Genomic DNA, 27797 nt, shown 5'->3' on the forward strand with positions numbered 1-27797 from the left:
ATAGGTGCCTGGTGTGAGAAGCGTAACTACTGACTTTCTCAGTAGGATGTTATTTCCTATAGTAGAAGTGGGTGAGGTTGGGTGGAGTTGTTTTAGTATCTCAAATGTATCACATTCAGGAGGATAAACAAGTAATTGTTGAAGACGAGTGGCATGAAGCATAAGAAACGAATGTGTTTTTTAACAAGTAGTGAGAAGAAACTCGGAAGATGTTTGGAGTGGAAAGAGTAGTGTGCAAGAATATTTTTTATTGATAGAGAATACAGTGATTCTGCCAGTTAAGTTGAGAAGCAGGACGATTGGATTGGGTCATGAAGATCACTTTCGCATTATCAGACCCACAAGGAAAATAAAGGAATTATACAGATCCTGATTTGAAAATAGAGAGGGAGGTGAAAAACTGTGTAGACTGCAAAAATGCTGACAAAATCCAGGAGACTTTGAGAACACCTCTTTAACTCATAGACTGTCCAGCTTTAAATTGGAAAGATGTGGCTTTGGATTTATTGGGGTCCAGTAATAAGGAAGTTGGCACATACAAATATATATTGTGTTGATTGACTTATTTTCTAAGTGTACCAGGGATAGGATTAATACAAATAAAGTAAAACAGTTTTTGGCTCAAATTGTTGAGGGTTTGTCTACCCACTTCAATTGTAACTGACAACAGGGTACAATTTAAGACCTGAGAGATGTTGAATTTTTAGAGTTTTCTGGGATTAAGCACTATTTTACTTTATCATATCATCCCAGTTGAAATTTTGCTGTGGAATTGAGTCATTACTGGAACCATACAATTTGCAAAGTGTGCAAGTAAGGATTTGGTGTCCGAAAAAAAAAAGAAAAAAAAAGTTGTTGGTGTATAGGATTATCAAATAAGAATCTACATGTGAAAGCCCCTTTGCTATTATTATAAGGCATATTCTAATAAAAACCCTGGTTGCATGAAAAGAAGCAGAGTAATATAGCGGAACCAGGCTGACATTAGAGGAGTCATTGAAGTTGGCAGGTCAAGTGTATAGTGTATCATGCTAAACATGGGGTGAAGGACACACATCTGAGTGCTGGACAGTGGGTGTGGGTGAAATCTAGTAAATTTGCTTAAGGGAGGTTGTGTGCTCAATGAACAACAAAGGGTGTCAAATTGATGAAGGATGCGGTGAAGACAGAAGTGTATGACATGTGAGGAAAAATCTGACTGTGAAGGAAGGGGTTCAGGTCGAGTGAGGGAGAAGATTTGCAGGATGTAAGGAGATTGTTTTTGTGGCTTGTGGATGTGGAGCTGGAAATCAGGGGGTGTAGTGACAATGGTGGTGGCACTTTGGATACGACAGAAGATACAGTTTTTGTGCATTTTATATTTTTGTGCATCACTAACATGCAGAACATAGATTTACACTTATATACTGATATGGTGCTATTGCACTTGAAGTAACTTGCTATGACTTGTTTAAGTGCAATTTCTGGTTAATGCTAACTAGGCCTCAATGCCATCTTGTTAAAAATTGATGTTTTTCCCTGCATGTGCACTGCTAATCATTTCTGCAGCACACAGTCAGGCAGAGTTATGTTTGTTTATTTCCATTAACACCGTTCTTTTTTTCAAAGAAAGCTTTCCAACATGGACACAGCATTGTTGTCATTTCCCAAGGCCCTTTCCTCTAGCTCACAGAACTACATTAATTCACAATAGTTTGCTGCTGTTCTTGTAACTAGTTTGTCCTGCCATCTCTGGCTGGCATTAACAGAGTAGACAGAACCAATCTTCATGTTGTGGGAAAGTATTTAGTTGGTAAGGCAATATGATGTTTAACAGCACCATGCTCTGATTTGCTAAAAGTGTAATTATTTTGCTGACACCATGAATATTTTGTAGAAATGAATGCTTTCCTGTGCAATAAAACTGTATATAAATCCCAGATTTTGGGGGTGAGCTAGCAGATTTTCCTGATTCTCTTGGGAGCTACAAGGGATGCTGCCTGGTTTCTTGTTGATTTTGCTGCTTATTTGGGACTTAGTAATTTCCTGGTTTTGCACCTTATTCTATATTGCCCTATTTACCGATAACCTTCATGGCAATGACAATGTATTTGCATTTACAATTTCTGTACCACACCTTTTTAATTTTTGTAATACAGCTTTTAAAACACCCATTTCTGCTCTTCACTTAAAATATTGTGTCTGCCTTTACTTAATCGACTGTAATTTGACATGCTATGTGCCTTATCTCGGTGACACATTGCCTCCTGAAAATAAGGTTTCACACCGTCTCCAAGTTATCCACCTGTGGACATGCTTTTGAGTTAATATCTTGGGGTGCACAATTTATGGGATCCCTGCACTCTCACAGATTCTGGCGAGAAGCTGGTCGATTTTGCTGCGAGTCTTCAATCTGTGGATGGTCAAATTGCTCCTGAAATGGAGCCTGAGAATTGTGGAGCAACCTGATCTTCATGGGCTCTCGTCCAGAGGCAGGATGGTTAAGCCTCACAAAAGTTTTAAAGAATGTATATGCATTTATGTTAAATTAAATATTTATTATGTGTATTTGAATTTAGAATTTCATATTAATACTAATAATGCACTCAAACTATTTGGGTGATTAGGTTATAGTGAATATGTTTTTTTGTTTTGTTTTATAAAAAAAGGTGCTTTTTTTTTTAGCAACATTGTGCTTAGTTGTGAATTGGGTCATAGGATTCTGCTCGAAAGTGGTGGTTGGATGGAAGTTGGAGGACGACAGATAAACAAAACTACTGCAGGGGGAAATAGGTCAGGAGAAACTGAAAGACAGGATATAAAACGTCACCCTGGGATTGGAGTTGTTGGCAGTAACAAGACTATTATTTCTCAGAGGAGCCCTTCTTTACAATCTTAGAATAACAGACTGAGGGGAAAAAACAACGACAGTTTGCATGCCTCGTCTTGATGCCAGTAAATAGTTCCCTTCGCTATTTTAAAAGGACTGCAATTTATGATCCGGAAGTAAAAGTGATTTCTGTGTAAAACGCAGTATCCCACTTACCCATTTACATAAAATACATATTAACTCCCCCTATGCTTCTTAAAGAGTAGGAATTGTGATTAGATAAACCAGAGAACTCTCTCAGAGGTGCATTAACCACCTGACTTATCTCACCGATTATACCGCTATTATAATCCCATCAAAATGCAGGCTCTCTGTGACTAATTAAGTAATCTAAACCCGATTTGCTGTCACGTTTGTCCTTGTTGTCAATTTCTTGACAGCAGATTTTTTTTTTTTAATATAAATGTATGAATTGGCTGTCAGACTCCGCTTTTCAAGCTTCGACCCTCGTGGTTTCACCCCCTTTCCTCTGCCACACCTTGACCCCAATTTCTGCGTTCCCAGAGCAATTTTCCCCCAACTCCAGCACTGCTAATGTGCCACTTCACAGAGCACTGTCTCCGTGCAGAAACTCCAATACTGTCGTGGCCAAACCCGCTCTGCTTTGAAGAGTAGATTTTTGATTGACATTTAACAGTGCTCTGTCCCTGCCGAACAGTTCAAAATAAACAGATACGTATATATTTTAAAAGGAGCAGGCACAGAGGATGTATTAGCATTAGTATTGCCCTGTTATTCCAGCATGTGAGCTCCCTGATCAGAGCCGATGCTGCTCACAGAACTCGGAAAGAAGCAAATGCCCATTCCTTGTTTGTTCTATTCCGCCTTTTATTCTTCAAAACACATCATTAGCGGTGCTTCGGTGGCGTTGTAGGTGTAGCACTGAGGGATTTTGGGGGCACGATTCAAAAGTAACTTTATTCTTTTGCTGCTCAAAACTGGCACTCGTGTTGTTCTGCTTCGTAAAGTCCACTAGATGGCGCTAAATAACAACTATGTCCAGCCGATTTCCACTGACATCCAAAAACAACCTTTCCTAAATCAACTCCCTAAAAGCATGGAAGTATTGATTTTGCATATTTATATAGCGCGAACACTACCCAAAAGTGCTAGAGCGCTTTATAGTACAACTATGTCATTAAATGGATGCTTACATATAGGTACATAAATTCTAGAATTACATTACCAAAGGAAGTAGGTGATAGTGTAAGTACTGTAGTGTCCTGCTGGACACGTTCTAGTGTTTGCAAAATAATGTATAAATGATGCTGCATAGAAAACGTGGTAGAAAAAATATGAATGCACATGTTTGAAATGTGCCCACGGGGAGTGGCCACTAATGTATACGTTGACGAATGAAACTAATAATGAATTAATAATGTACTCATGTATGATTCTGTATTAGCACTATGAATTATGTATTAAGGTTTTGCTAAATTATTCACTAGGCCTTAGTAGCGAGGGTCTGGGCCTAGCCGCCTGGTCTCATATTAATGTGCTTTTCTAACATGCAATGTGCCGTTTTCCTGAAGGACATGAAGCTGTACTTTTCCAGAAGCTAGAGATGTGTGTGTGCAACCCTAGTAAAATCTTTCTCAAGAAACCCGACGTGCTCTTTTGACAGAGGCCATAGTTAGATGTTTTCTAAATTCATGTTGCTAAATTGTTTTGCATGAAGCCCAACATGCTGATGCTAATTCGAGGTTAGTTAAGGATTTCACTAAATCGGGTGCAAATAGACAAATGACTGAATCTTTGCTTTGTTGAATACTGTACTAATGATACTCTGCTAAATTTGGTTCATGTTGACGTCGTGCTTTGTTCTGATGTTCCTGATTTTTGCTTTGATAAAGTCTTATTCAAGTTGCCATATTATAATGCTTTTGATGTGCTTATTGATATTGAGACTAATAAACATGACCTTAGAATTGTAACTAATAGGGAATAAATATCTTAACCTTTACTAGATTTGTGTGATCATTTATTGGTTGGAAGGTCATGGTGTTTCATCCTTATTGGAGGGTATTGATAAGTAGAATCGATTAGTAACTGTGAATATAGATGAAGTGATTGACCTATTGATTGAAATGCCAAATAGCTATCTCGTCCTAAGGAGTCCCCAATCAGGGTCAAAAGGTTCATTGGCCTAAAACGAGTCCTGTATAAGTAAAATTAGCTAGGTCGGGACGCGTTATCATCTGATGAAGTGGAGGTAGTTAGTGCATTTCAGTGCCAAGAGGTGAGTGAGCACATTCACAAGCGCGGGAATAGGCTGCAATTACTTGGCTAAAGTATTGTTGGAGGAGGAGGGCTTTCAAGTATTGAAGATTGCAAACGAGGTAGTAGCAAATGTTTGGAGATAGTGAGTTCCAAATGCTGTCTGCGCTAACTGAACACTGATATCCAGCTGCTACCTCAAGGACTGATTTATCCTGAAATATATTTCTTTGCCTTGTCACTTAACTCATCTGTAAATAAACGCCACACAGCCTCAGACATATTTCAAGACTCAAAGTACAAATATTTTTTTTTCCTTCCGTTTCTCGAAGCTGTACATGAGAGCGGATGGACTCCGAGGAGCCGACAGAAATGTGGGAACTGAACTTCTGAAACTCACCGAGCACAAATTAAAGCTGCTTCTTGGAACAAATGTCCTGCAAGTGGTTTCTGTATTAAGGGCGGTGATGAGCCGGTCTTGCATCCGTAGCTGCTCTGCAGTATTTCTGCTCCGCCCGCTCGACATGCCTTCTGGCTACCAACAGCAGTGCATACACACTGTTTTGGTTGCTGCTTGGGGCGATTACACACCCACTGGATACAAGGGCACTGAAACTCATGGGACGGCTTCTCAGTGGAGCAGCCATGTTTCTACCTTGCACGTGCCTACCAGACTCTGTGCCGCAGCTGGTTTTGGGTGTCGTCTTTCCTTTTACTCAATGACCTGAGGTGTTCTACTCTATCGCCTGACAGAATGTATGTATACTTACTAAATAGGCATGCAGGTAATGCCTTTGTGTACACCAGGGGCACAACTAGACCTGAACTTCGGGGGAGGCAAACATCAGCCAACGGAGACGGGGTAAGCTAACTAGACCAAAGGGATGTATGCTGTCTGTGCTACCATAAACCAAACTGAAAGCTTTGTTGTTCGCTCCCCACATTGAGCAGTTATCACAGGAGATGACGGAGCTACGTCCATGCAGGAGGCCACCGGCCCAGAGAACTGAAAAATGGTAGTTGTCTTGAAATAACTTTGCAACCAGTGGTATTCTAGCAAGTAATGGATACAACTGTTCCTTCAAGCTCCAGAACACACAGAAGTGTGGCTGATGGCCAATGTCCGCAAAGTAAGAGTGCCTCTTAACTGCATATGTTATATTAACAACAATGCTTTCAATTATGTTCTGAAGCGTCCACTACATAAAGTGTGAAATCCACTAAAATATAATGAAAATGTCACTTACCCAGTGTACATCTGTTCGTGGCATTAGTCGCTGCAGATTCACATGTTTAGCACAGTCCGCTGCCTGGTGTTGGGCTCGGAGTATTACAAGTTGTTTTTCTTCGAAGAAGTCTTTTTTGGTCACGGGACCGAAGGACTCCTCCCTCTTCGGCTCCATTGCGCATGGGCGTCGACTCCATCTTAGATTGTTTTCCCCGCAGAGGGTGAGGATGGAGTTGTTTGCTATAAATAGTGCCCATGCAATGGAGGGAATACGTATGTACATAAAAAGTTTATAATAATTATTTACAAATGTACAAATGTTTAAGATTTAAGATCTACTTCTAAACGGCTACAGGCTTCCCGGGGAGGCGGGAGGGCACATGTGAATCTGCAGCGACTAATGCCACGAACAGATGTACACTGGGTAAGTGACCTTTTCAGTTCGATGGCATATGTTGCTGCAGATACACATGTTTAGCATAGACTATAAAGCAGTTACCTCCCCTAAAAGCGGTGGTTTAGCCTGTAGGAGTTGAAGTAGTTTGGAATAATGTTCTTAGTACAGCTTGGCCCACTGTAGCTTGTTGTGCATTTAGTACGTCTACACAGTAGTGTTTAGTAAATGTATGAGGCGTAGACCAGGTTGCAGCCTTACATATTTCGCTCATAGGAATGTTTCCTAGAAAGGCCATTGTAGCACCTTTCTTTCTGGTTGAGTGTGCCTTTGGTGTAATAGGCAATTCTCTCTTGGCTTTAAGATAGCATGTTTGAATACATCTGACTATCCATCTAGCAATGCCTTGTTTAGAGATTGGATTTCCTATGTGTGGTTTTTGAAAAGCTATGAACAGTTGTTTTGTTTTCCTGATTAGCTTTGTTCTGTCAATGTAGTACATTAGTGCTCTTTTGATGTCTAATGTATGTAGTGCCCTTTCAGCCACGGAATCTGGTTGTGGGAAGAACACTGGCAATTCTACTGTTTGATTTAAATGGAATGGTGAGATTACTTTTGGTAGAAATTTTGGATTTGTTCTTAGAACTATTTTATTTTGTGTATTTGAATAAATGGTTCTTGTATGGTAAATGCCTGTATTTCACTTACTCTTCTGAGGGATGTGATTGCAATGAGAAATGCGACTTTCCACGTTAGATATTGCATTTCACAGGAATGCATGGGTTCGAAAGGTGGACCCATGAGTCTTGTTAAGACGATGTTAAGGTTCCATGAAGGAACTGGTGGTGTTCTTGGTGGTATAATTCTTTTTAGCCCTTCCATGAATGCTTTAATAACTGGTATTCTAAATAGAGACGATGAATGAGTAGTTTGTAGGTAAGCAGATATTGCTGCGAGGTGTATTTTTATAGATGAAAAAGCGAGACTCGCTTTTTGCAAATGTAGTAAGTATCCCACTATGTCCTTTGTAGAGGCATGCAATGGTTGGATTTGATTGGTATGGCAGTAGCAAACAAATCTTTTCCACTTAGATGCATAGCAGTGTCTAGTGGAAGCTTTTCTAGCTTGTTTTATGACCTCCATACATTCTTGTGTGAGGTCTAAGTGTCCGAATTCTAGGATTTCAGGAGCCAAATTGCTAGATTCAATGATGCTGGGTTTGGATGCCTGATCTGTTGTTTGTGTTGTGTTAACAGATCTGGTCTGTTGGGTAGTTTGACATGCGGTACTAGTGAAAGGTCTAGTAGAGTTGTATACCAAGGTTGTCTTGCCCATGTGGGTGCTATCAGTATGAGTTTGAGTTGGTTTTGACTCAATTTGTTTACTAGATATGGAAGGAGAGGGAGAGGGGGAAAAGCGTATGCAAATATCCCTGACCAACTCATCCATAGAGCATTGCCTTGTGATTCGCGGTGTGGGTACCTGGATGCGAAGTTTTGGCATTTTGCGTTTTCTTTTGTTGCGAACAAATCTATCTGGGGTGTTCCCCAAATTTGAAAGTATTTGTTCAGAACTTGGGGGTGAATTTCCCATTCGTGGACTTGTTGGTGGTCTCGCGAAAGGTTGTCTGCTAGTTGGTTTTGGATCCCTGGAATAAATAGTGCTATTAGGCGAATGTGGTTGTGAATCGCCCACTGCCATATTTTTTGTGTTAGGAGACACAATTGTGTTGAGTGTGTTCCTCCTTGTTTGTTTAAATAATACATTGTTGTCATGTTGTCTGTTTTGACAAGAATGTATTTGTGTGTTATTATGGGTTGAAAGGCTTTTAACGCTAGAAATACTGCTAACAGTTCTAGGTAATTTATATGAAATTTTGTTTGGTGTACATCCCATTGTCCTTGAATGCTGTGGTGATTGAGGTGTGCTCCCCACCCTGTCATGGAAGCATCTGTTGTTATAACGTATTGAGGCACTGGGTCCTGAAATGTCCGCCCTTTGTTTAAATTGTTGCTGTTCCACCATAGAAGCGAGAGGTATGTTTGGCGGTCTACCAACACCAGATCTTGAAGTTGACCCTGTGCCTGTGACCATTGTGATGCTAGGCACTGTTGTAAGGGTCGCATGTGTAGTCTTGCGTTTGGGACAATGGCTATGCATGATGACATCATGCCTAGAAGTTTTAGCACAAATTTTGCTTGTATCTTTTGGTTTGGAAACATAGCACTTATTACCTTGTGGAATGCTTGCACTATTGTGGACTTGGAGTGGCAATTCCTTTTGATGTGTTGATGGTTGCCCCTAGATATTGTTGTGTCTGACACGGTTCGAGGTGTGACTTTGTATAGTTGATGGAGAAACCCAGTTTGTGAAGGGTTTGTATGACATATGTGGTGTCGTTTGTGCACTTTTTTACTGTGTTGGTCTTGATTAGCCAATCGTCTAGGTAAGGAAACACATGTATCTGTTGTCTCCTGATATGTGCTGCTACTACTGCTAGACATTTTGTGAATACTCTTGGTGCAGTTGTTATTCCGAATGGCAACACCTTGAATTGGTAATGTATTCCTTTGAATACGAACCTTAGGTACTTTCTGTGAGAAGGGTGTATCGGTATATGAAAGTACGCATCTTTTAGGTCTAATGTGGTCATGTAATCTTGCTGTTTGAGCAGTGGAATGATGTCTTGTAGTGTGACCATGTGAAAGTGGTCCGATATGATGTAGGTATTTAGTGTCCTGAGATCTAATATTGGTCTTAATGTTTTGTCTTTTTTTGGAATTAGAAAGTACAGGGAGTAAACTCCTGTGTTTTTTTGTTGTACTGGTACTAACTCTATTGCATCCTTTTGCAGTAGTGCTTGTACTTCTAGTCCTAAAAGTTCTAAATGTTGTGGTGACATTTTGCGTGTTTTTGGAGGGATGTTTGGTGGGAATTTGTGGAATTCTATGCAATAGCCATGTTGGATTATTGCTAATACCCAATTGTCTGTTGTAATCTGCTGCCAAGATTGGTAGAATTGGCTTAGTCTTCCCCCCACTGGTGTTGAGTGAAGGGGTTGTGTGACTTGAAAGTCACTGTTTAGGAGGAGGTGTTTTTGGAGTCTGGAATCTTCCCCTACTCCTTGGGAATTGACCCCCTCTATATCCCCTGAAACCTCCCCTTTGGAATGAACCCTGATATGGTGTGGTTCTTGTTTGTTGGCTGGTGGTGTCTGTAGGTTGGCCACGAAACCCCCCTCTAAATGGAGTTTTTCTAAAAGAGCGTCTGCTCTGCGGGGAGTAGAGTGCGCCCATGGCTTTGGCCGTGTCTGTGTCCTTTTTAAGTTTTTCAATGGCTGTGTCCACTTCAGGGCCAAAAAGTTGTTTCTCGTTGAAGGTCATATTAAGGACAGCCTGCTGGATTTCAGGTTTGAAGCCTGAAGTGCGGAGCCAAGCGTGTCTCCTTATGGTGACAGCAGTGTTGACTGTTCTCGCTGCAGTATCGGCTGCGTCCAGTGAAGAGCGGATTTGATTGTTTGAGATTGTTTGTCCCTCTTCAACTATTTGCTGCGCCCTTTTTTGGTATTCCTGGGGAAGATGGTCTACGAGAAGTTGCATCTCATCCCAGTGTGCGCGGTCATATCTGGCCAGCAGCGCTTGAGAATTTGCGATGCGCCACTGGTTGGCTGCCTGTGATGCCACTCTTTTTCCTGCCGCATCAAATTTTCTGCTTTCTTTGTCCGGAGGTGGGGCGTCGCCAGATGTATGGGAATTTGCTCTCTTGCGAGCTGCCCCTACTACTACGGAGTCAGGTGGTAACTGCGAAGTAATAAACACTGGGTCTGTGGGTGGTGGTTTGTATTTCTTATCCACCCTTGGGGTGATAGCTCTTGATTTTACGGGCTCTTCAAAAATTTGTTTTGCGTGCCGTAACATCCCTGGTAGCATTGGGAGACATTGATATTGGCTATGTGTAGCCGAGAGGGTGTTAAATAAAAAATCATCCTCTGTAGGATCGGAATGCAGTTGGACATTGTGGAATTCTGCAGCCCTAGCCACCAGTTGCGAGTATGAGGTACTGTCCTCTGGCGGTGACGGCTTTGTGGGGTATGAATCGGGATCATTGTCCGGCACTGGGGTGTCATATAGGTCCCAAGCGTCTTGATCCTGATTATCTTGACTTATGGTAGTTTGCGCTGGTGAGTGCATTTGTGGCGGTGTTTGTGCCGGCGATGCCTGTTGTGGTGGAGAGGGCGGAGGCGTGACTTTTTTAACCACTTTGGCTTGTGGTTGTGCGTCATCCTTAAGAAGTCCGATCCTTCTTTTCCTTATTATTGGGGGAAGGGTTGATATCTTCCCTGTGTCTTGCTGGATGTACAGTCTCTTTTGTGTGTAGTCTGATTCTACACTTTGGAGCTCTTGTCCAAATCTGTGCATTTGGCCACTTATTCCTTGTTCCTCTGTGTAGGATGAAGGTGTGGAACTTTTCGGCGCCGAGAGAGAATCTTTTTTCGGCTTCGGCACCGACAGAATTTTTGTGGATTTCGGCAGTGTGTCTCGGTGCCGAGGTTTTTCGGTGCCGGCATCTTGTTTTTGCCTCTCGGAGCCGCTATCTCGGCTCCGAGGTTGCTCCATGGCGGTCCCTCGACCGGAGTCGGGTGTCTTCGCTATGGGCGTGCCCTTTTTCGGCGCCTTCGACGGGTCGCCGGTCTTATGGGTCGAGCCATGGCCTGTTGGCAGTGGCGTCCCCTGGGCTTTTGTCTTCTCGATGGTTTTAATTTTCGACGTCTTACTCACTGTTTGTTGCTGTTGTTCGACGTCGGAGTCTCCGGATTCTGATTCCGGAACCGAGAAAGTTTCCTCTTCGTCCTCGAAACGTTGTTTTGTTGGCGTGGACGCCATTTGTAGACGCCTGGCTCTTCGGTCCCGGAGTGTTTTTCTGGACCGGAAGGCTCGACAGGCCTCACAGGTATCCTCCTTGTGCTCGGGGGACAAGCACAAGTTACAGACCAAGTGCTGATCTGTATAAGGATACTTACTGTGACATTTTGGGCAGAAACGAAACGGGGTCCGTTCCATCGGCTTCGATGTCGCACGCGATCGGGCCGACCAGGCCCCGATGGGGGAATCGAAGCTACCCCAAAGTCTTCCGATGATCGGTGTCGATGTACCTAACTATCCCGATACCGAACGGAACAATACCGACGCTTTCTTCCGAGATTCTGACTAACTTTCCGAACCGAAACACGGAGCGAAAAGGAATACGTCCGAACCCGACAGCGGAAAAAAACAATCTAAGATGGAGTCGACGCCCATGCGCAATGGAGCCGAAGAGGGAGGAGTCCTTCGGTCCCGTGACCAAAAAAGACTTCTTCGAAGAAAAACAACTTGTAATACTCCGAGCCCAACACCAGGCAGCGGACTGTGCTAAACATGTGTATCTGCAGCAACATATGCCATCGAACATGTTGTTTCTGCATCCTGCAAGGGCAATGTGCATTATAAATGCAGCATGTGTAACACATTTCTCCCAAAATTCCTTTGGGAATGACCATACTCTCTATAAAGGCTGTTCATAAATGTCTTCACTAATTATAGCAATTAGGCTGGCCCAGGCACAGAAGGAGATAACCTTGAACGGAGCACAACAGAGACCACACAGATAACATGGTTACCAGTATCTCATTGTAATGCTCACTGAAGCAAGTAGTGAGCAAAGTATTATTTCTGTTGTGCGAAACATTTACATTGCAATCCATTATGCACTATATCAGAATTATGCTTCTTTTGTCAGGCAAGGCTACATTTGACAGCATAAGGTTTTAAAAGCATTTTGCTGCCATAGTACATTAGTTTGAAGTGGCAGGACACTGCGATTAAAGTGTAAGAGCGCAGCACAATGAGGCACAAGAAGCAATGGAAAACGAACAAACCTCTTCTTCCTGTAACAGCTCATGGATGACCTCCGCGTGGTTGAAGTAGGAAGGATATATTAGCAACAAGACTCTTTTTTTTTTTTCTCACAAAAACAGTTGACATACTTAATAAATAAATACATTAATAACAGATAATGCTGTCCTTTAGATGCCTCTGCTGAAATGGAAGAGCAGGAGGTCTTCAATTCTGGGAAGCCAAGGTAGAGACAGATATATAAAAAAAAAAAAAAGAAGCAAGCCTTCTCAGCAGGATGCCTGCTACCTGAAATAAATATAAATCCGTGCAACTGGTAATCAGCAAATCTATAGGCTATCTGGGAGCCAGCATGTAGGCTTAGTTAACAGAGTCATCCAAGACTTTATGGTGCCAAAGGTCCATTCTTTTTGAGAGATAATTTAAGGGATTTATCAGCTTTGCAATGGGAGGGTGCCTTTCTAATGGTACTTTGATAGAAATGCTTGTACTACCTATACTCTAATTCCGTACTACTACAACTATATATTTCTTAGGCACTTGTTTTATCTTAAACTGATGAGCTAAATATCCATAGGCAAAAAGGGGTTGGTAATTGCACACTGCCTTTTTGGCGAATGGAAAACAATTTTGTAATGTAAATGCTTGTACAGTTAGCAAATCATAGTGTGTCACAATCAGACCTACCTCCTCAATATTCATCAGGTGGGGAGCAAATTGTACTCATTATGGATGTATGGTGGACTGCCAGGGTCAGCGGATCACCATGTCTGTGATCACATTTAAATAAAGTAAACTTTAAATGTAGCCTGTTATTCTTCAGGATTCAGTTGAGTCACTACCTGGTGCACGGGGTGGGGGGGGAAGGGGGAGTGTATTTTTATTTACATGAAGGTGCAACCTCAAGAAAACAGTTGAAGAATAGTTTGTTTTTTTAGTAGCCACATCTTTTCCCTGTTCTCTTTTAAATCGTAATCACTATTTCCATACTTGTTTTATGCACTTTATCCCCTGGATGAACCATAAATTGCTTTACAGGAGTCTGTCATTAAAGCCTCATCTCCAGCGCTGCCAAGCACACATTACCTGATGAATTGTGCCAGTCCTATAAGCTGCAGCAGCCCGGCAACGGTCCTTTTAGCTTAATTAGCAATGCATGCCTTATGTAAACTAAAGAGAATCCTAAAGTTCAACCCAGCAAATAGAGAATACATCCTACTCATCAACAATACCAAATAGACAAAGATTTACACTTGTATTCACCCATGATGCAGACCTTTCCTTCTAAAAGCATATTGCAAGCAGACCACAACTGCATGGTAGCTGCCTAAACCCCTTCAATCACCCTCCTACAAAATTCCCGCCAAGAAAAGCGAAAACATATGTACTAAAAAAAGGCCTCAGACCTACAGTGTGGGCCCTAATGGTACCCCACTTGGATGGAGACAGCAACTGCTCAACAGTCTCCCCAGCACTACTCTGGCTCCCCTCAAAGATACCCTACACACTGCATCTCAGCAACGGCCTGAAGAAGGGTGACCACATTAGCCAAACACTGAAGGAACTACATTGCCTTACCCATCAAACTACCATCACTTTCAAGACTAGTTGCGCCACCGAGCAGATATAGAACCCCTGTATACCTGGCAACGGGACAAACAGTTCAACCACTTCACAATCCAGCCAGGTTTGTCCCACTGAGCTATTTTTCAGTTCAGTAATGTTTATGGTTGATTGGTTAAAACAATACACTGGATAGCAACTACATTTTAGTAATAAAAAATTGTTAAACAATATGACTCGAACTTTTAAAAATGATGTCAATTACAAGATTAAAAAATGACCCCACTCTGACTGAAAATCAGAAACAGTCCTTGAGAGAAAAGGATTAAAGGCAAGGACTAGTTTCTTACCTGTAACTCCAGTTCTGTCGTAGGGGTATTTCCATGACAGTCATAAGCGCTAAATAGTTCCGACCGCCTGCGGGGACCCTGGAGCACTTTTTCAAATATAACTTTGTTCACGTTTGCCTTACTTCAGGAAGGCCTGCAAAGTCACTTAAGAATGTCAATATGCAGTCTAAAGGAACAGCTAGTCCTCCAGTATCCCATCATGCCTAGAGAGAGGCAGTTACCTCAGGTCTTTTCGTAGGTAGTCCTAGCTGAGAGTAATGATATACCTGAGATATTATTTTGTCTACTCCACCGGAGAGGGGGAGGGTTACTTACGACTATCATGGAAATGCCCCTACGAACGAACTGGAGTTACAAGTAAGAAACTATTCCTTCTCTTGTAGGGGCTTCCATTTTTAGTCATAAGCAATGAATAGAATAGCAAGCCCATCCCATAAACAGCCGAGGAGTAGAAAGCACAATAATGAAATGCACTATCAAGCAGAGAGTTTCCTGACAGAATCCTGTCCTACTTGAGCACCTGTCCTGGCATCACAGTCAAGACAGTAATGTTTAGTAAACGTGTGGCCTGACCTCCAGGTCACAGCTCTACAGATTTCTGCTAAGAGAACATTCCACATCAAGGCGGTCGTGGCAGACTTGCCTCTGGTAGAATGTGCTCTTGGTCTGCCAGCTAGAGTTTTGGTAGCAAAATAGAATACAGGATTATCCACCTAAAGATTGATTGTTTGGTGGTGGCCAGACCAGTGCAAACCGGACAATAATTAACAAACAATTGGGGAGATTTTCGAATAGATCTGGTTTTATCTAAGTAGAATTTTAAAACCCTCTTTACGTCTAGAGAGTGGAGAGCCTTCTCAGCTGGAGTAGATGGGTTTTGAAAGAAAATTGGCAAGGAAAGCGACTGGTTGACATGAACATCAGAGATAACCTTGGGCAGGAATTTAGAATGTGTTTGCATCACTACCCTGGAGGAGTGGAATACTGTCTAAGGCTTGTGAGCAGAGAGAGCCTGAATCTCGCTAACCCTGAGTGTTGATGTAATTGCCACAAGGAAAGCAGTTTTCCAAGTTAGGTTTTGGAGAGATGACTTGTTTATGGGCTCAAATGGATTTTGTATGAGGCACAAAAGGATTACATTAAGTGCCCATGGTGGAGAAGGGCACCTAACTGGAGGAAAGACCTTTTTAACCCTTCTAGGAAATCTTTAATGACTGGTATCCTAAAGAAAGAGGTTTGCGAAGGACCTTTTCTGGATGTAGTCATAGCTGCCAGATGAACCTTAATCGATGAGAGTTGCAGACCAGATTTAGCCAGGTGTAACAAGTATGGAAGAATGACATCTTCCTGGCAAGATGTAGGGTCTATCATTTTGGAGGAACACCAGATGCAGAATTTCTTCCATTTGAAGGAATATGCCGTTCCGGTGGATGGCCGTTTTGCCTCTTTTAGGATTTCCATACAATCCTGTGGAATATTTAAGTTCCCATAATGTACTAACTGAGGAGCCATGCTGCCAAACTCAAGGAGGAAAGATTGGGGTGTCTCATCTGCCCTCCAAATTTTGTCAGGAGGTCTGGCCTGCATGGCAGCCTGAGATGAGGTCGGAGTGACCGGTAAAGGAGGTCCGGGAACCACCACTGCCTCGGTCACTCTGGTGCAATGAGGATCATTCTGGCTGAAGTTGTTGAGAGTTTGAGAAGGACTGATGGGATCAGGGAAATTGGTGAAAAGGCTTACAGAAATTTGTTGGACCAGTCTATCCACAGAGCATTCCCCAATGTCTCTGGATGATAAAGCCTGGTGGGGAAGTTGCAGCTTTTTCTGTTTTTTGCTGTGGCGAAAGGGTCAATAGAAGGTATGTCCCACAAACGGAAGATAAATTGAACAACGTCTTCGTTCACAACCCACTCGTGGTTCTCTTTGAGAACTCTGCTGAGGGCATCTGCCTGTACATTCTGAGCACCTGGAAGGTGAGTTTTTACTATCTTCAACCTCCTGGCAAGGAGCCAGTGCCATATTGTCTGGGCGTCTTAAGACAAGACTCTGGATCTTGTCCCCCCCTGCTTTGTCAGGTAATACATGGTGGCTGTATTGTCTGTCTGGACAAGCAGGGTGTTGAAGGACAGGAGGAATGCCTTGAGAGCTAGGTGCACTGCACAGAGCTCGATGAGATTGATGTGGTAAGACGTCTCCTTGGGAGACCAGAGGCCTTATGTTTGTAGGTGACCCATATGGGCTCCCCATTTGAGGAGAGATGCATCTGTCACAACGGTCTGCTATGGAGGCTGGAGACGAAAAGTCATCCCTAGTAGGAGATTGGCTGGAGAACACCACCAACTGAGGGACCGGACTGCATGGGTGGACAGAAAGATTAGGTTTTTCTAGTTTCCAGACAGTTGATTCTATTGGTCCTCCAGGCACTCCTGAAGAGGTCGCATTTGGAGGCGAGGTTTGGGAGTCAGAAAGATGCAGGAGGCCATGGAGCCTAGAAGTGAGGAGACTGTGCGCACTGTTGGGCAATGCATAGTTTCGAGTGCACAACAGTTCTGGAGAATGGATAAGCGTTGTTCATCCGAAGGACACACTTTTGCCTGTAGTGTTTCTATGGTAGCTCCTAAATAGTCCAGCTTCCGGACAGCAGCTGCCGTGGACTTGAGGAAGTTTACATAAGCCCTAGGAGATCGTATGTCCATTTGAAGTGTAGTTGGGCTTCAGCACCGGATGTTGCCTTGATTAGCCAGTCGTCCAGATATGGGTAGACAAAGATTCAGTGCCTTTGAAGATGTGCTGCCACCACAGCCATGCACTTGGAGAAAGTTCTGGGTGCTGACTCGAAACCAAGTGGTAGGATGGTGTATTGGAAGTATTCTTGTCTCACAACAAATCTCAGGAACTTTCAATGCTTTTTTTATGATGGGGATATGAATGTAGGCATTGTGTAGGTCTACTGTGCACAGCCAGTCCCCTTGGTGAATCTGTGGGTAAATTTGGTGTAAAGCCAGCATCCTGAACGTTTCCTTTCTGATCCATTTGTTGGCAATCTTCAGGTCTAGAATGGGCCTGAACTCTTTCTTGTCCTTTTTTGGAACAAGGAAGTACCTTGAGTAAATGCCTTTTCCCCGCTGGTTGAGGGAACAGGTTCTACTGCTTTCTTTTCCAGCAGGATGGAAACTTCAGTCTTTAGAAGGCTGAGATGAGAAATGGTTGACTTCGGTGGAAGACTTGGTGGTGGGGTGGAAAACCTGAGTCAATATCCATTTTGTACAATGTTCGAGACCCAAGCGTCTGTTGTAATTCGTTGCCACTCTGCCATGCAATTGGTGGCGCTTTCCCCCACCGCAGAGGGTAACGGAATTGCTACTGAGTTCTTCCATGCAGCTACTGAGGGGTTTGAGAGTAGAGTAGCGACATTGGAAAGGTGAAAGGGTCTTCATTGCTCTTTGGGTTTTTAAAGGTCTGCTGCCTTCAATGTGTCTACCTCAGCCTTCATCCTTGCCATTCCATCATCTCTGTGAGAGCCGAACAGAGTGGAGCCTGAAAATGGCAAGTTCTGAATGCGTTGTTGAGCGTCCAGATTCAGTGACATTAGATGCAGCTAGGAATGCCTCCTTAGCGTTACCCCCATGGCAGTATGTATGTGCAGAGAGCAAGTATAGGTCCACTGCTGCTCTATTGATCTGGTTAGAGACCATGGCACGTTCTTGGACGATCACTAAAAAAATCCTCCTTCTGATCTCTCAGGAAGCAGTCTGAAAAATGGAGTAGGGAGTCCCACAGGGCCCTATTGTATATGCCCAAGAGGGCCATTGCGCTTGCTACCTTCATGGCCGTTGCAGCTGAACTACAGATGTTTCGGCCTGTCGAATCCACCTTCTTACTCTGTCAGGAGGAGAAGTAGTAGTAGTGAGATTGCGGGCAGCCAGTATTACCACCGAATCAGGTGGTAGATCGGAGCGCAGGAACAAAGGGTCTTGTTCCGGAGAACGATACTTTTTTTGTAGCCTGGAAGGAGCAGACTTAGTCATAGCTGGCATAAGGAAGACTTCCATGGCTGGTTCCAGAAGACCAGGCACTAGTGGTAGCAAAGGTCTGGTGGTTATGCACTGTTGGAGAGTCTCAAATATGATCGAGTTGGGACAGCCATCGGAATGTTCAGTTTCGCTGCACCTTGTACTAGAACTTCATGACTGGTGTAGATATCGTCAACCAGTGAGGAGCGAGGTTGAGGTGAATCTGTTAGTGTGGGTGAATAGTCTTCTGGTGGAGGACGAGCAATCTCTATGACAAAAGGTGCGCAATCTTGATCTTTGTCGAGATCTCTGGTGTGAATGTCTTGCCCTTGAACAGCCAGATGACTGATGGCCATGACGAGAATAATGGCATGATCTTGAGTGGTTCTGGGAGCTGGGGCGGTGCTAGGCACTAAAGGCACCAGAGGTGGTATGGGTGCCGGAAGAACCTGAGCAGCCGGCAGAAGTGGGGTCAGACTTTGAGGTGAAGGTTGAGAAGGAGGCGTAGCAGCCAGCGGAGCAGAGGTGTGAGGAGAAGGCGATGAAGAAAGGAGCACCAGAGGAGGAGAGACATCTCTGGAATGGTGTGATTCCGATGAAGAATAGATTCTTCTCCATTTCTGCCTCCTCGATGTCGAAAGACTCTTTGACATTGATCTTTCTCTCCAATGTCTAGGTGTCGACGTTGAGTGGGACCTCAAACTATGACATCAACAATTCCTTCACCTCGACGTTGATTCCAACAATGTCGATATACTTCTCGACGTTTGCTCCGAGTAGCTGGAGGCCTCGATGTTGTGCTGCGTCCTGACGTTGAGCGGCGACATTTGTGCGACATCGACCCAGTCTTGGACGGTGAACATGTCGACATAGTACCGCCTCTTGACGTCGACCTCCTCGACGTCAACCAGGACCGAAAGCGTATTTTGCCAGAGAAACACCTCTCAGACCTTCCACGTGCACTGGAGGCTGAGGGAAGAGCTTTGGTAGAAGACTTACCTCCTCCTCGTAAAGAGGTCCCACTGGCTTTTGTTGGCATGGTCTCTCTGCTCTCCCTTGAAGGCAAATCTTCTCCCTGTCACACAGGGTACATCTAGAAAATGACTTGTAGATGTTACAGGACGCAGGAAGGTGTGAAGACGGCAGGCAGATGATACAAACATCATGTGAGTCTGTTTTGGACTTTTTTTCTGCCACATCTTGGGCATTTGTTAAACAGAGAAGGCATTTTTCCTGCGAAAAACGCCTTAATTTCGGTCAGAAAAAGACACAAACCAAGAAAGAAAGACAAAAGACGTCGAGTGAAACAGTTGTCACTGTGATTTTCAATTACATTTAGAAGAAAAGCGTAAAAACATTGAGCTTAATGCTCCAGAGTCCAGTCAGCAGGAACAGGAAAAAAGAACTGAGGTAACTGCCTCTCTCTAGGCATGATGGAATACTGGAGGACTAGCTGTTCTTAATGTCAGTCTCCTTTTTCTTCATTTATAATGGCAGCTTATGAGCTACACTGCCCTGCACTCCATCATTATTTTGCATTACAAAAAGGTTTGTGAAGGGTTTTTTCTGCTACATTTTCAACTCATTCATTCATTTGAATGCACGCGCCTTAGCTTTGTACTCTTTAAAGCAAACCGGATGAAGAATTTCAGACACTGTAGCCTTTCCTTTAGGCTGCATATTGACATTTTTAAGTGACTTTGTAGGCCATCCGGAAGTAAGGCGAACACTTAAGAAGTTATATTGGAAAAAGTGCTCCGGAGTCCCTGCAGGCCGGCGAAACTATTCAACACTTATGACTATACATGGAAATCACCTACGAGAGGAGCACTTTGTCACAAACACCCCTCATTCTCTCTGGTAAGACCAGAAAAATCCATAACATACAAGAGGAATAAAGCCAAGAACAGACTTGGTTAATTAACATCAAAGAATGCTAGGGCACACCATAAGTAGTCCGAAAACCAATTCTAAAGTGGAAAGAAGAGTCCAAAGTCCAAGCACAATGTAGGGGTTGATTTTATTCTTTGTGGATAAAGTACATTCTGCAAACAGCCGACACATGTTTCGTCACAAGGACTTTTTCAAGGCAGGATTCTAAATGTGGGTAGTTCTCATGGAGAAAACTGGATAGTTTCCAAGAATCCAAAAAAGTTAATGTATTAAATCTGGTAAATGATGTACCATGTACTGATGTAGTCGTGACAATTAATTTCCGAGCTAGGAGTCTCTGAGATCATGGATGTGAAATCAAGTAGGAAAAAGGGCTTTGATAAGCCAAAGATGAGCTCAAATTTGTCGGTCCATGCATCAGGAAAGTACGAATAGCTGTAGACTTAGTTAATTAAACTTCTCATGTTCTCTAGATAGAGGAGAGTAAAGTTCATAAATGTAACTATATTTGCCATGATTTGAAGATCATCTCCATTCAGGACCCATCTTGTGGCTGCTAACACTTGACAGCACCACTTTTATTTAATGGAGTTTCAGCCGTTGTTGTCTTTCCACTAACAATGATGGCCATACACATACAATGTGAATGAAATATTCAGTTTTGTACCCAGAGGCAGCAACACAGATGTGATTTCATGGGACAACCATATGCAACACATAAAAAGAGAAGGCAAATTAAACTATGACAGATTGCTTTTGACAAAGGTGAAGAAAAGGATGAAATAAAATCAGGCAGTTTCTTTTAAGAGAAGCTCCCAGAGGTGAGATCTATATTCTTCTTTTATGCTCATCTCCTTATCGTTCCTTGAGTAGGATACATGTTTAACTGTTTTCAGCCAATAATTTGAAGGGGTCTTAAGACAATGGCAAAGCTGGTGACAGAAGTCTGAACCAAGGAGTGGGATGGGCCACATCATCTTACTGGCCACAGTGGTACTGTCTGCCTACTGGGATGCATCTGTGAGCAAGTTAAGGTTAGGTGCTGCACGGATGGGGTCCACAGGTGAGGAGAAGGGTTCCTCATGGGTCAGTTCACGGGCTCAGAAGAGTGTAGACAGAGGGATCCAACTGAACTCGGAGGGACAGAGAACTGGCAGAGGCTTCTGCCTTAGAGTGCCAGTGTTCATGTTCTATCACATAGGCAGGGAAGTCCATCAATGTATTGATTAATCTTCCCTGGCTTTTGCTGGAGGGGGGATGTGTTGGACCAAGCCCTGTCTGCAAGGTCATACCCAAACTTTTTAATTCCCTCTACCTGGCCTTAGGACTCTGTGCACTTTAACACTGCTAACCAGTGCCAAAGTGTTTGTGCTCTCTGCTTAAAGCATGGTAGAATTGGCGTATACACAATTGGCATATTTAATTTACTTATAAGTCCTAGTAAAGTGCACTACATGTGCCCAGGGCATGTTAATTTAATGCTACTAGTGGGCCTGGAACACCGATTGAGCCATCCACTTAAGTAGCCCTTTAAACATGTCTCAGGCCCGCCAGTGCAGAGCCTATGTGTGCAGTTGAAACTGCCTTTTGCAAGGCCCAAACCTTTACACCTTTTGCGAGGGCCAAACCCTTCTTTTTAATACACATACCTCACGCCTATTATAGGCCCTAAGACCGCTCAGAGAGCAGGGTGCAATGTATTTAAAGAGTAGGACATGTACCTTTTTGTTTTACATGTCATGGTAGTGAAAAACTCTTAAATTCGTTTTGCAAGGCCTATCTCTCACATAGACTAACAATGGAGTTGCCTTATTACATTTTATAAGGGTAATTTCCAAATGGGAAGAGATTAGTGGTTCACGTTTGGTGTCTCTGGAATCACAATTTAAAATCCTAACTTAAGGTTAAGTTCAATTTTAAATTTCAATTCTGAAAATTCGAAAGTTGGCATATTCTTGCCAGTGGCCTGTCTTGGGTCACACGACTGGATGTAACTGACAGACTTTGTGAATTCCTCCCAGACAGTAAAGATAGTGGGAATCAGGTGTGCCTTAATGGGCCATCTGTTGGCAGGATAGAGGTGCGTAGGTTAGCACAGCCCTATTTGCAGCTGAATAGGTTGTGTCCTGTCTACCAGGACAAACAACCCTGCATTGCCACTTCAGCCACCTTGGGGCAAGGGAAGCAAGATATTCCATGCACTTCAAAGCCACTGTCTAGAAGCTTTTCCCACTTTCCAGAACTAGGGTACCAGGGTATAAATACGGGACCTCAGACACTGACTCTTCTGTTCACTTTTGGACCCATTGGCTACTTTGCCAGGAAGAAGGACTACTGTGCTGCTGAAGAACTGTTATTCTGATCGACTGCACTCTACTGGACTCCTGCTTTGCCCTGTTGACTTGCTGCCCTCTTGCCTGGGTGAGAAGGACTGGCCCTGCATCTTAAACCCAGAATCCAGAGTGACTGCAAGGGCTAGTTGTCTGGCCTCCTGATCTGAAGAGTCAGGGACATAACAGGCTTCCATCAAACTTGCATCTGCACCTGGACTTTCCCATCTGTGAGCCTACCTTGCCAAGTGGTGTCAACTCAGTCCTGGAAGTGGGTTTAAGGTGCTCTGCCAGCCTCAGTGGATCCAGAAGGACCTGGAAGTGGGTTTACGGTGCTCTGCCAGCTTCAGTGGATCCAGAAGGACCAAACCTGAGTAAAATTGATGCATTGCCCCTGCTGCGTGGAATGGACCTGTTGCAAAGTCTCTCATCACCACCACAACCTGCATCACCTTCGGAACCACCACTGCGCGATGCTTCCCCGGTGGAAGCCCTTGCATCTCTTGTCAACAAGAGCCTCAATAATGACTCCGGACTCTGTATCACAGCCTGAAAGCACTTTGGAAACAATGCACTGCCCCAACTGAGCATCACATCCACAACACCAGGTTTCACATCGCAAGCCGAGTCAACGGGATCCTCAACATTGATGCAACAGGTCCTTGCTCCTCAGCTTCAGCTTCACCGCATCTTGGAACCAATGCACTGCCTCGGTTGCACAACCCAACTTCAAGGGTGGATCCAAGCAACGCTTCTCAAACCAGGATTGAAGGTACTTTTGTTCAGTGAACCTAACTATGTCCTTGTAGCCTGCTCGTGCTCCATCACAGTTGGCCTGCACTTGTGACTTTGTCCCGGTCTGGTACAACCGGATATCCACAGTTGGCGGTTTGCGCCTTCTGGAGCTATTTTCTCTCAAATCTTTAAAATTCAATATCTTTGGTTCTACTAATAGGAGTTGCATTAAAAACTACTCTAAGTTTTTTCAAATCTGTTTTTGGGCTCCTTTTGTAGTGTGTTTTCACTGAATTACTGTTTGAAGTGCTGCACAAATACTTTATACATTGCGTCTAAGTGAAACTTGGCTACTCTGTGCCAAGCTACCAGGGGGTTCTGAGTGCAGTGTTTAAGAATGTTGTCCAAGGATCACACATTGAGTGGGATGATGACAGAACTAGCTAGACACTAACTCTAAGAATGTTTTCTTTGGTGTTATGCAGTGCGCAACAGGCCAAAAAGAGAGACCTTCGTTTAAGCAACAGTTGTTGCAGATTCAATACCAGCCTAATCTACAACTAAGTGGTAGAGCTGGCAAGATTAAAAACAGACCTAAATAAACTTGACTGTGTTCTATCTAGCCTGGTAAGGGGTAGGCTCCCTTACCAGAGGTTGCCCTGGTAAAGGAGCCAGTGCATCCAAGGACAGATCCATCCATGCCACCATCCGACACCTCTAGATTACACAACACCTGCCGGGGGAGTTTCAAGGATTTTTATCCTTGACCCACAGCAATGGGACAAAGGCATTTACCAGATGTATTTCCTCATTCCAAAGAAGGGCTGCTTCCTCTAACCCATATTAAACTTGGGCCACTGAATCAGTGCATGCTGTCAGAGCACTTCCAAATAACAACTCTACAGGACATCATATCACTGCACGCCAACCGAACTTCTAATGGCATGAGATGTTGAGAGAGCCAACTGCCACATCCAATTCCTTCTTGCCTATCACCATTACCTTTGGCTGTCTGTTTTTCTACTTCACAGCACAGGAGTCTCTCCACCATGCCGTACCATGAAAAGGGGTGTGGGCGCCCAGGAGACATCCAGGTTACCCTTGCTGCGCATAAAACAGCAGCAGGGTGGGAGGGAGGAGACTAGATGTTTTTCTTATAAAAAAAAAAAAAACTAAGAAAACGGTGGTGGAGGGCCTGCTTTAGCCATCAAGCGTAGGAGTGATGTCCCCAGGGAATGGTGAGAGCACACCGCCTGCTTCGCAGAGCTGTTATTGGTACTGCAGCTGCAGAATTACAGCTGTTTTTACTATCCTCTCTTTCTTGCATTAGGGAAGCAGTACATACTTGCTATGCAAAGGTTGCTTTGGGCCTCGGAGCAATGGCCTGAAGGGAAGAGGTAAAGCTGAAGCAGAAAAGACACCTGGGTTTGCCCATCAAGGAGATGGCACAGACATCCTTCTTTGCAAGGCAGTAGTTATCATTAGTGAATTAAGTGAAGTGGCATTGAGGTTCAAGGGTCTGAGGGACACACTACACCACAATTATACATGTCATAAAGGAGTATTTGGGCTCATTTCCCTTGCTAGGGTCAGGCCAGAGGGCTCAGTTTCCACAAAAGAAGGGCAACATGTAGGAGCTCATTTTTTAGGTTAAGGGGGGTGGGGTTGGAGGGGGGTCAGCATGTTTTAAGACTGAAGTGATCTTTCAGCATGGTATAGAAGGGATGAAATAGGTAGAGGGGATAGCTTGCTTACCAGGGTCACCGCTATCATTAGTTCAGCAGCTGCAGCTGCTTTGGGGTCCAGGAGTGCAAGGGGCTCACAGCACCCAAATTATTGAGAGTAGTGGTTTGTTCTATTCAGTTTTTGATTGATGCATTTGCTCTTTTATAAGTCTTACACTTAGTGTGGATCAAAAGCTACAGAACAGCGCACCTTAAATTAACTCCTAATCATCACCTTCTGCGATCATCAAAGTCCCTCCCACCACCCCAATCTTTGCCACAAAGTTATTGGAGGGGGGGCCAAATCCAAAACAGTTTGCTTGTGGGAGCTCAGTGCAAAAAGGTTTAAAGACCACTGATCTTCAGCCTTACATGCTACAGTTATCCCTCTGCAGCTCTAGCAAAGGAATAGCTCTAATTATAAGAAGACAACAAAGAGAAGAATGCATCAGAAGAGAAAACTAAAAGGAGGGAGAAAAAGAAGAGTAGAACAAGAAGAAAATGAAGCAAAGAGAAGGAGAAAGAAGAGAAGAAAGTAAATGAGTAAAAGAAAGGTAGGAGTGGGCTGCAAAGAGAGATACATTGGAGAAGGAGCAGCTTAACAACAAAAACCATTTTCATAGCTTATCCACAATAATACAAGATTCGTGTCACCTTGTAAGTAACGTATCTCATTATTCAGCTGATGGAGTCCGATTTTGGAACAATGAATAGCGTATGCTCTTCCTGCAGATCCACACCAACAATCAATGATTTGTACACTTAAATCCACAAAGTGAAATCACAAAGACATCTTACCTGCTGCTATCAAACCACTTCAAAGTGCAACTATTTAGACAGACAACAAGGCCTCATTGACAGGGAATGGGGGACAAAGTTGTTCACCTCGTGCAGATGTGATTCCTTCTTCTTGGAAGATAAGCTCATGTGTTTCTCCAGAACGCTGCAGTACTTTTCTGTCTCTTTGTCATACTTCTTTTTGGCATCCTACGAAGATGAAGATACAGTCACATGTTACAAGGAGGGAAGAAGTAGATGGTTACAAGTAAAGGGCAGAAAAAGGGTGACAATAGGGAATCAAATGGTAGACTGAAAGAGGACAGAGAGCACAAGGGAGAGAATAGTTGTTTCTCATGTCTCATGCAGTCTTGCTGAGGCAGTGTATATTGGTTGGCCAATGATCAATTAATTATTATAGGAGTCACAGAGGGTCTTGCACTTTAAAGCATGCCTAACATCTAAACGGTGCCAACTTTCTGAGGACATGAAGAAGTTAAGGAAAATTTTGCTAATAGGGAGAATTCTATTGCAGTGAGAAGATATTCATTAGGCGGTGGTAAATGTGGAAAAGGATCTAACACCCATGTGGTATTTCTTTGGTATAAGCACCAGATGTAAAAGATGCACTCACTGTGGGAGATTCCTTTCTGAAGAGGATGCTGCTAAACTCTTGTACAAACGCAAAATATATTTGCCAGATGGTCCACCAGTACTCCCTTCCTCTACACACCTCCTTTTCTTTTTCAGTTTTCTTGTTTAATGGGTTTTTACTGTTCTCCTCTGTTGCTTCTTCTTCGTATTTCGGGTACACTTTGTGTTTGAGTTTGCCTAGTAAAATACTGCTTTGCGGGTTGCGTTTTTTGCTACCAAACTGTCCCAATTTTCGCAACGTTTAATAACACAATGGGAAAAATGTGTATTTACTTTTAGCCCCCTCTTCCCTTTTATTGAAGCTATAATTGTAAAACGTTATTTTATTTTGATTTATTTTTTAAATACATTTTATTGAAGTAAGTATACAACATTAAAGTGGTATGGAAATCACTACAGAAGAAACAAACGCTACGTGACGGAAGGTGTAAAGGAGCATTAACAATAAACTGCAACATGCACATCATCTAAACAATACAAAGAACATCACAGTCAGATGAAGTGTGGAGTAACAGACACACATGGCAGATCTGCATGTAAAGACACCTCAGTTTAGTGACATTAATCTTTTGGAGGAGTTACGACTATCACCCAGGGTTAGAGTTTACTGGACCTATCAAGCATTGGGTGGGGTGGGAGGGGGATTTGCATTCCCATCACCTTCATCATTAATTGTTTATCCCGTACCATGTCCAGGGTTGACGGATGCCATTCCCATCTCATCTCATCCATGGTTTTTAAGGGTTGCAAATGTCTCTCGGTCTGGAGGTAGGGGACAGCACACATGCATATATTTCTCGATGTTCATGAAATACACCAGGTCCACTATCTACTGCCTGAAGTTGGGGCTCGTCCCCTGCCCCATCTACAGGCCACTAGTCGCTTTGCCAGCAGCATATCCAGTGCCACAAACTTCCTATTTGCAAACTCCACATCTTTCACATAGCCTAGAAGGCCCACACAAGAGTGCCCCTCCAACTCACAGTCAGCCCATGCAGATAAGGCAGCAAAGACGTATTTCTAGTACTTGTGCACCTCAGAACATGACCACGGCAGATGTAGGAAGCCTGCACCCAGTCTCCTCATCTCAAACAACAATTAAATTGTCTCAAGCAAGATCTTTGCAGTGACCTGGGATTATAGTAGACAGGATCGTAAT

The 27797-nt window shown here is 43.4% G+C and overlaps 1 protein-coding gene across 2 annotated transcripts in view; it reads right to left on the bottom strand.

The window, feature by feature from the left end:
• Positions 1-27797, bottom strand: part of ARHGAP26 (Rho GTPase activating protein 26) — a 1945875-nt gene that overhangs the window by 1531669 nt on the left and 386409 nt on the right. For both annotated transcript variants that reach the window (XM_069244698.1, XM_069244699.1), the window contains exon 5: positions 26093-26194. In XM_069244698.1, coding sequence (XP_069100799.1) covers positions 26093-26194 — 102 coding nt within the window. The remainder of the gene's footprint in view (positions 1-26092; positions 26195-27797) is intronic.

Source organism: Pleurodeles waltl, chromosome 7 (genome assembly GCF_031143425.1).
Source record: "Pleurodeles waltl isolate 20211129_DDA chromosome 7, aPleWal1.hap1.20221129, whole genome shotgun sequence".
Taxonomy (NCBI): Eukaryota; Metazoa; Chordata; class Amphibia; order Caudata; family Salamandridae; genus Pleurodeles; species Pleurodeles waltl.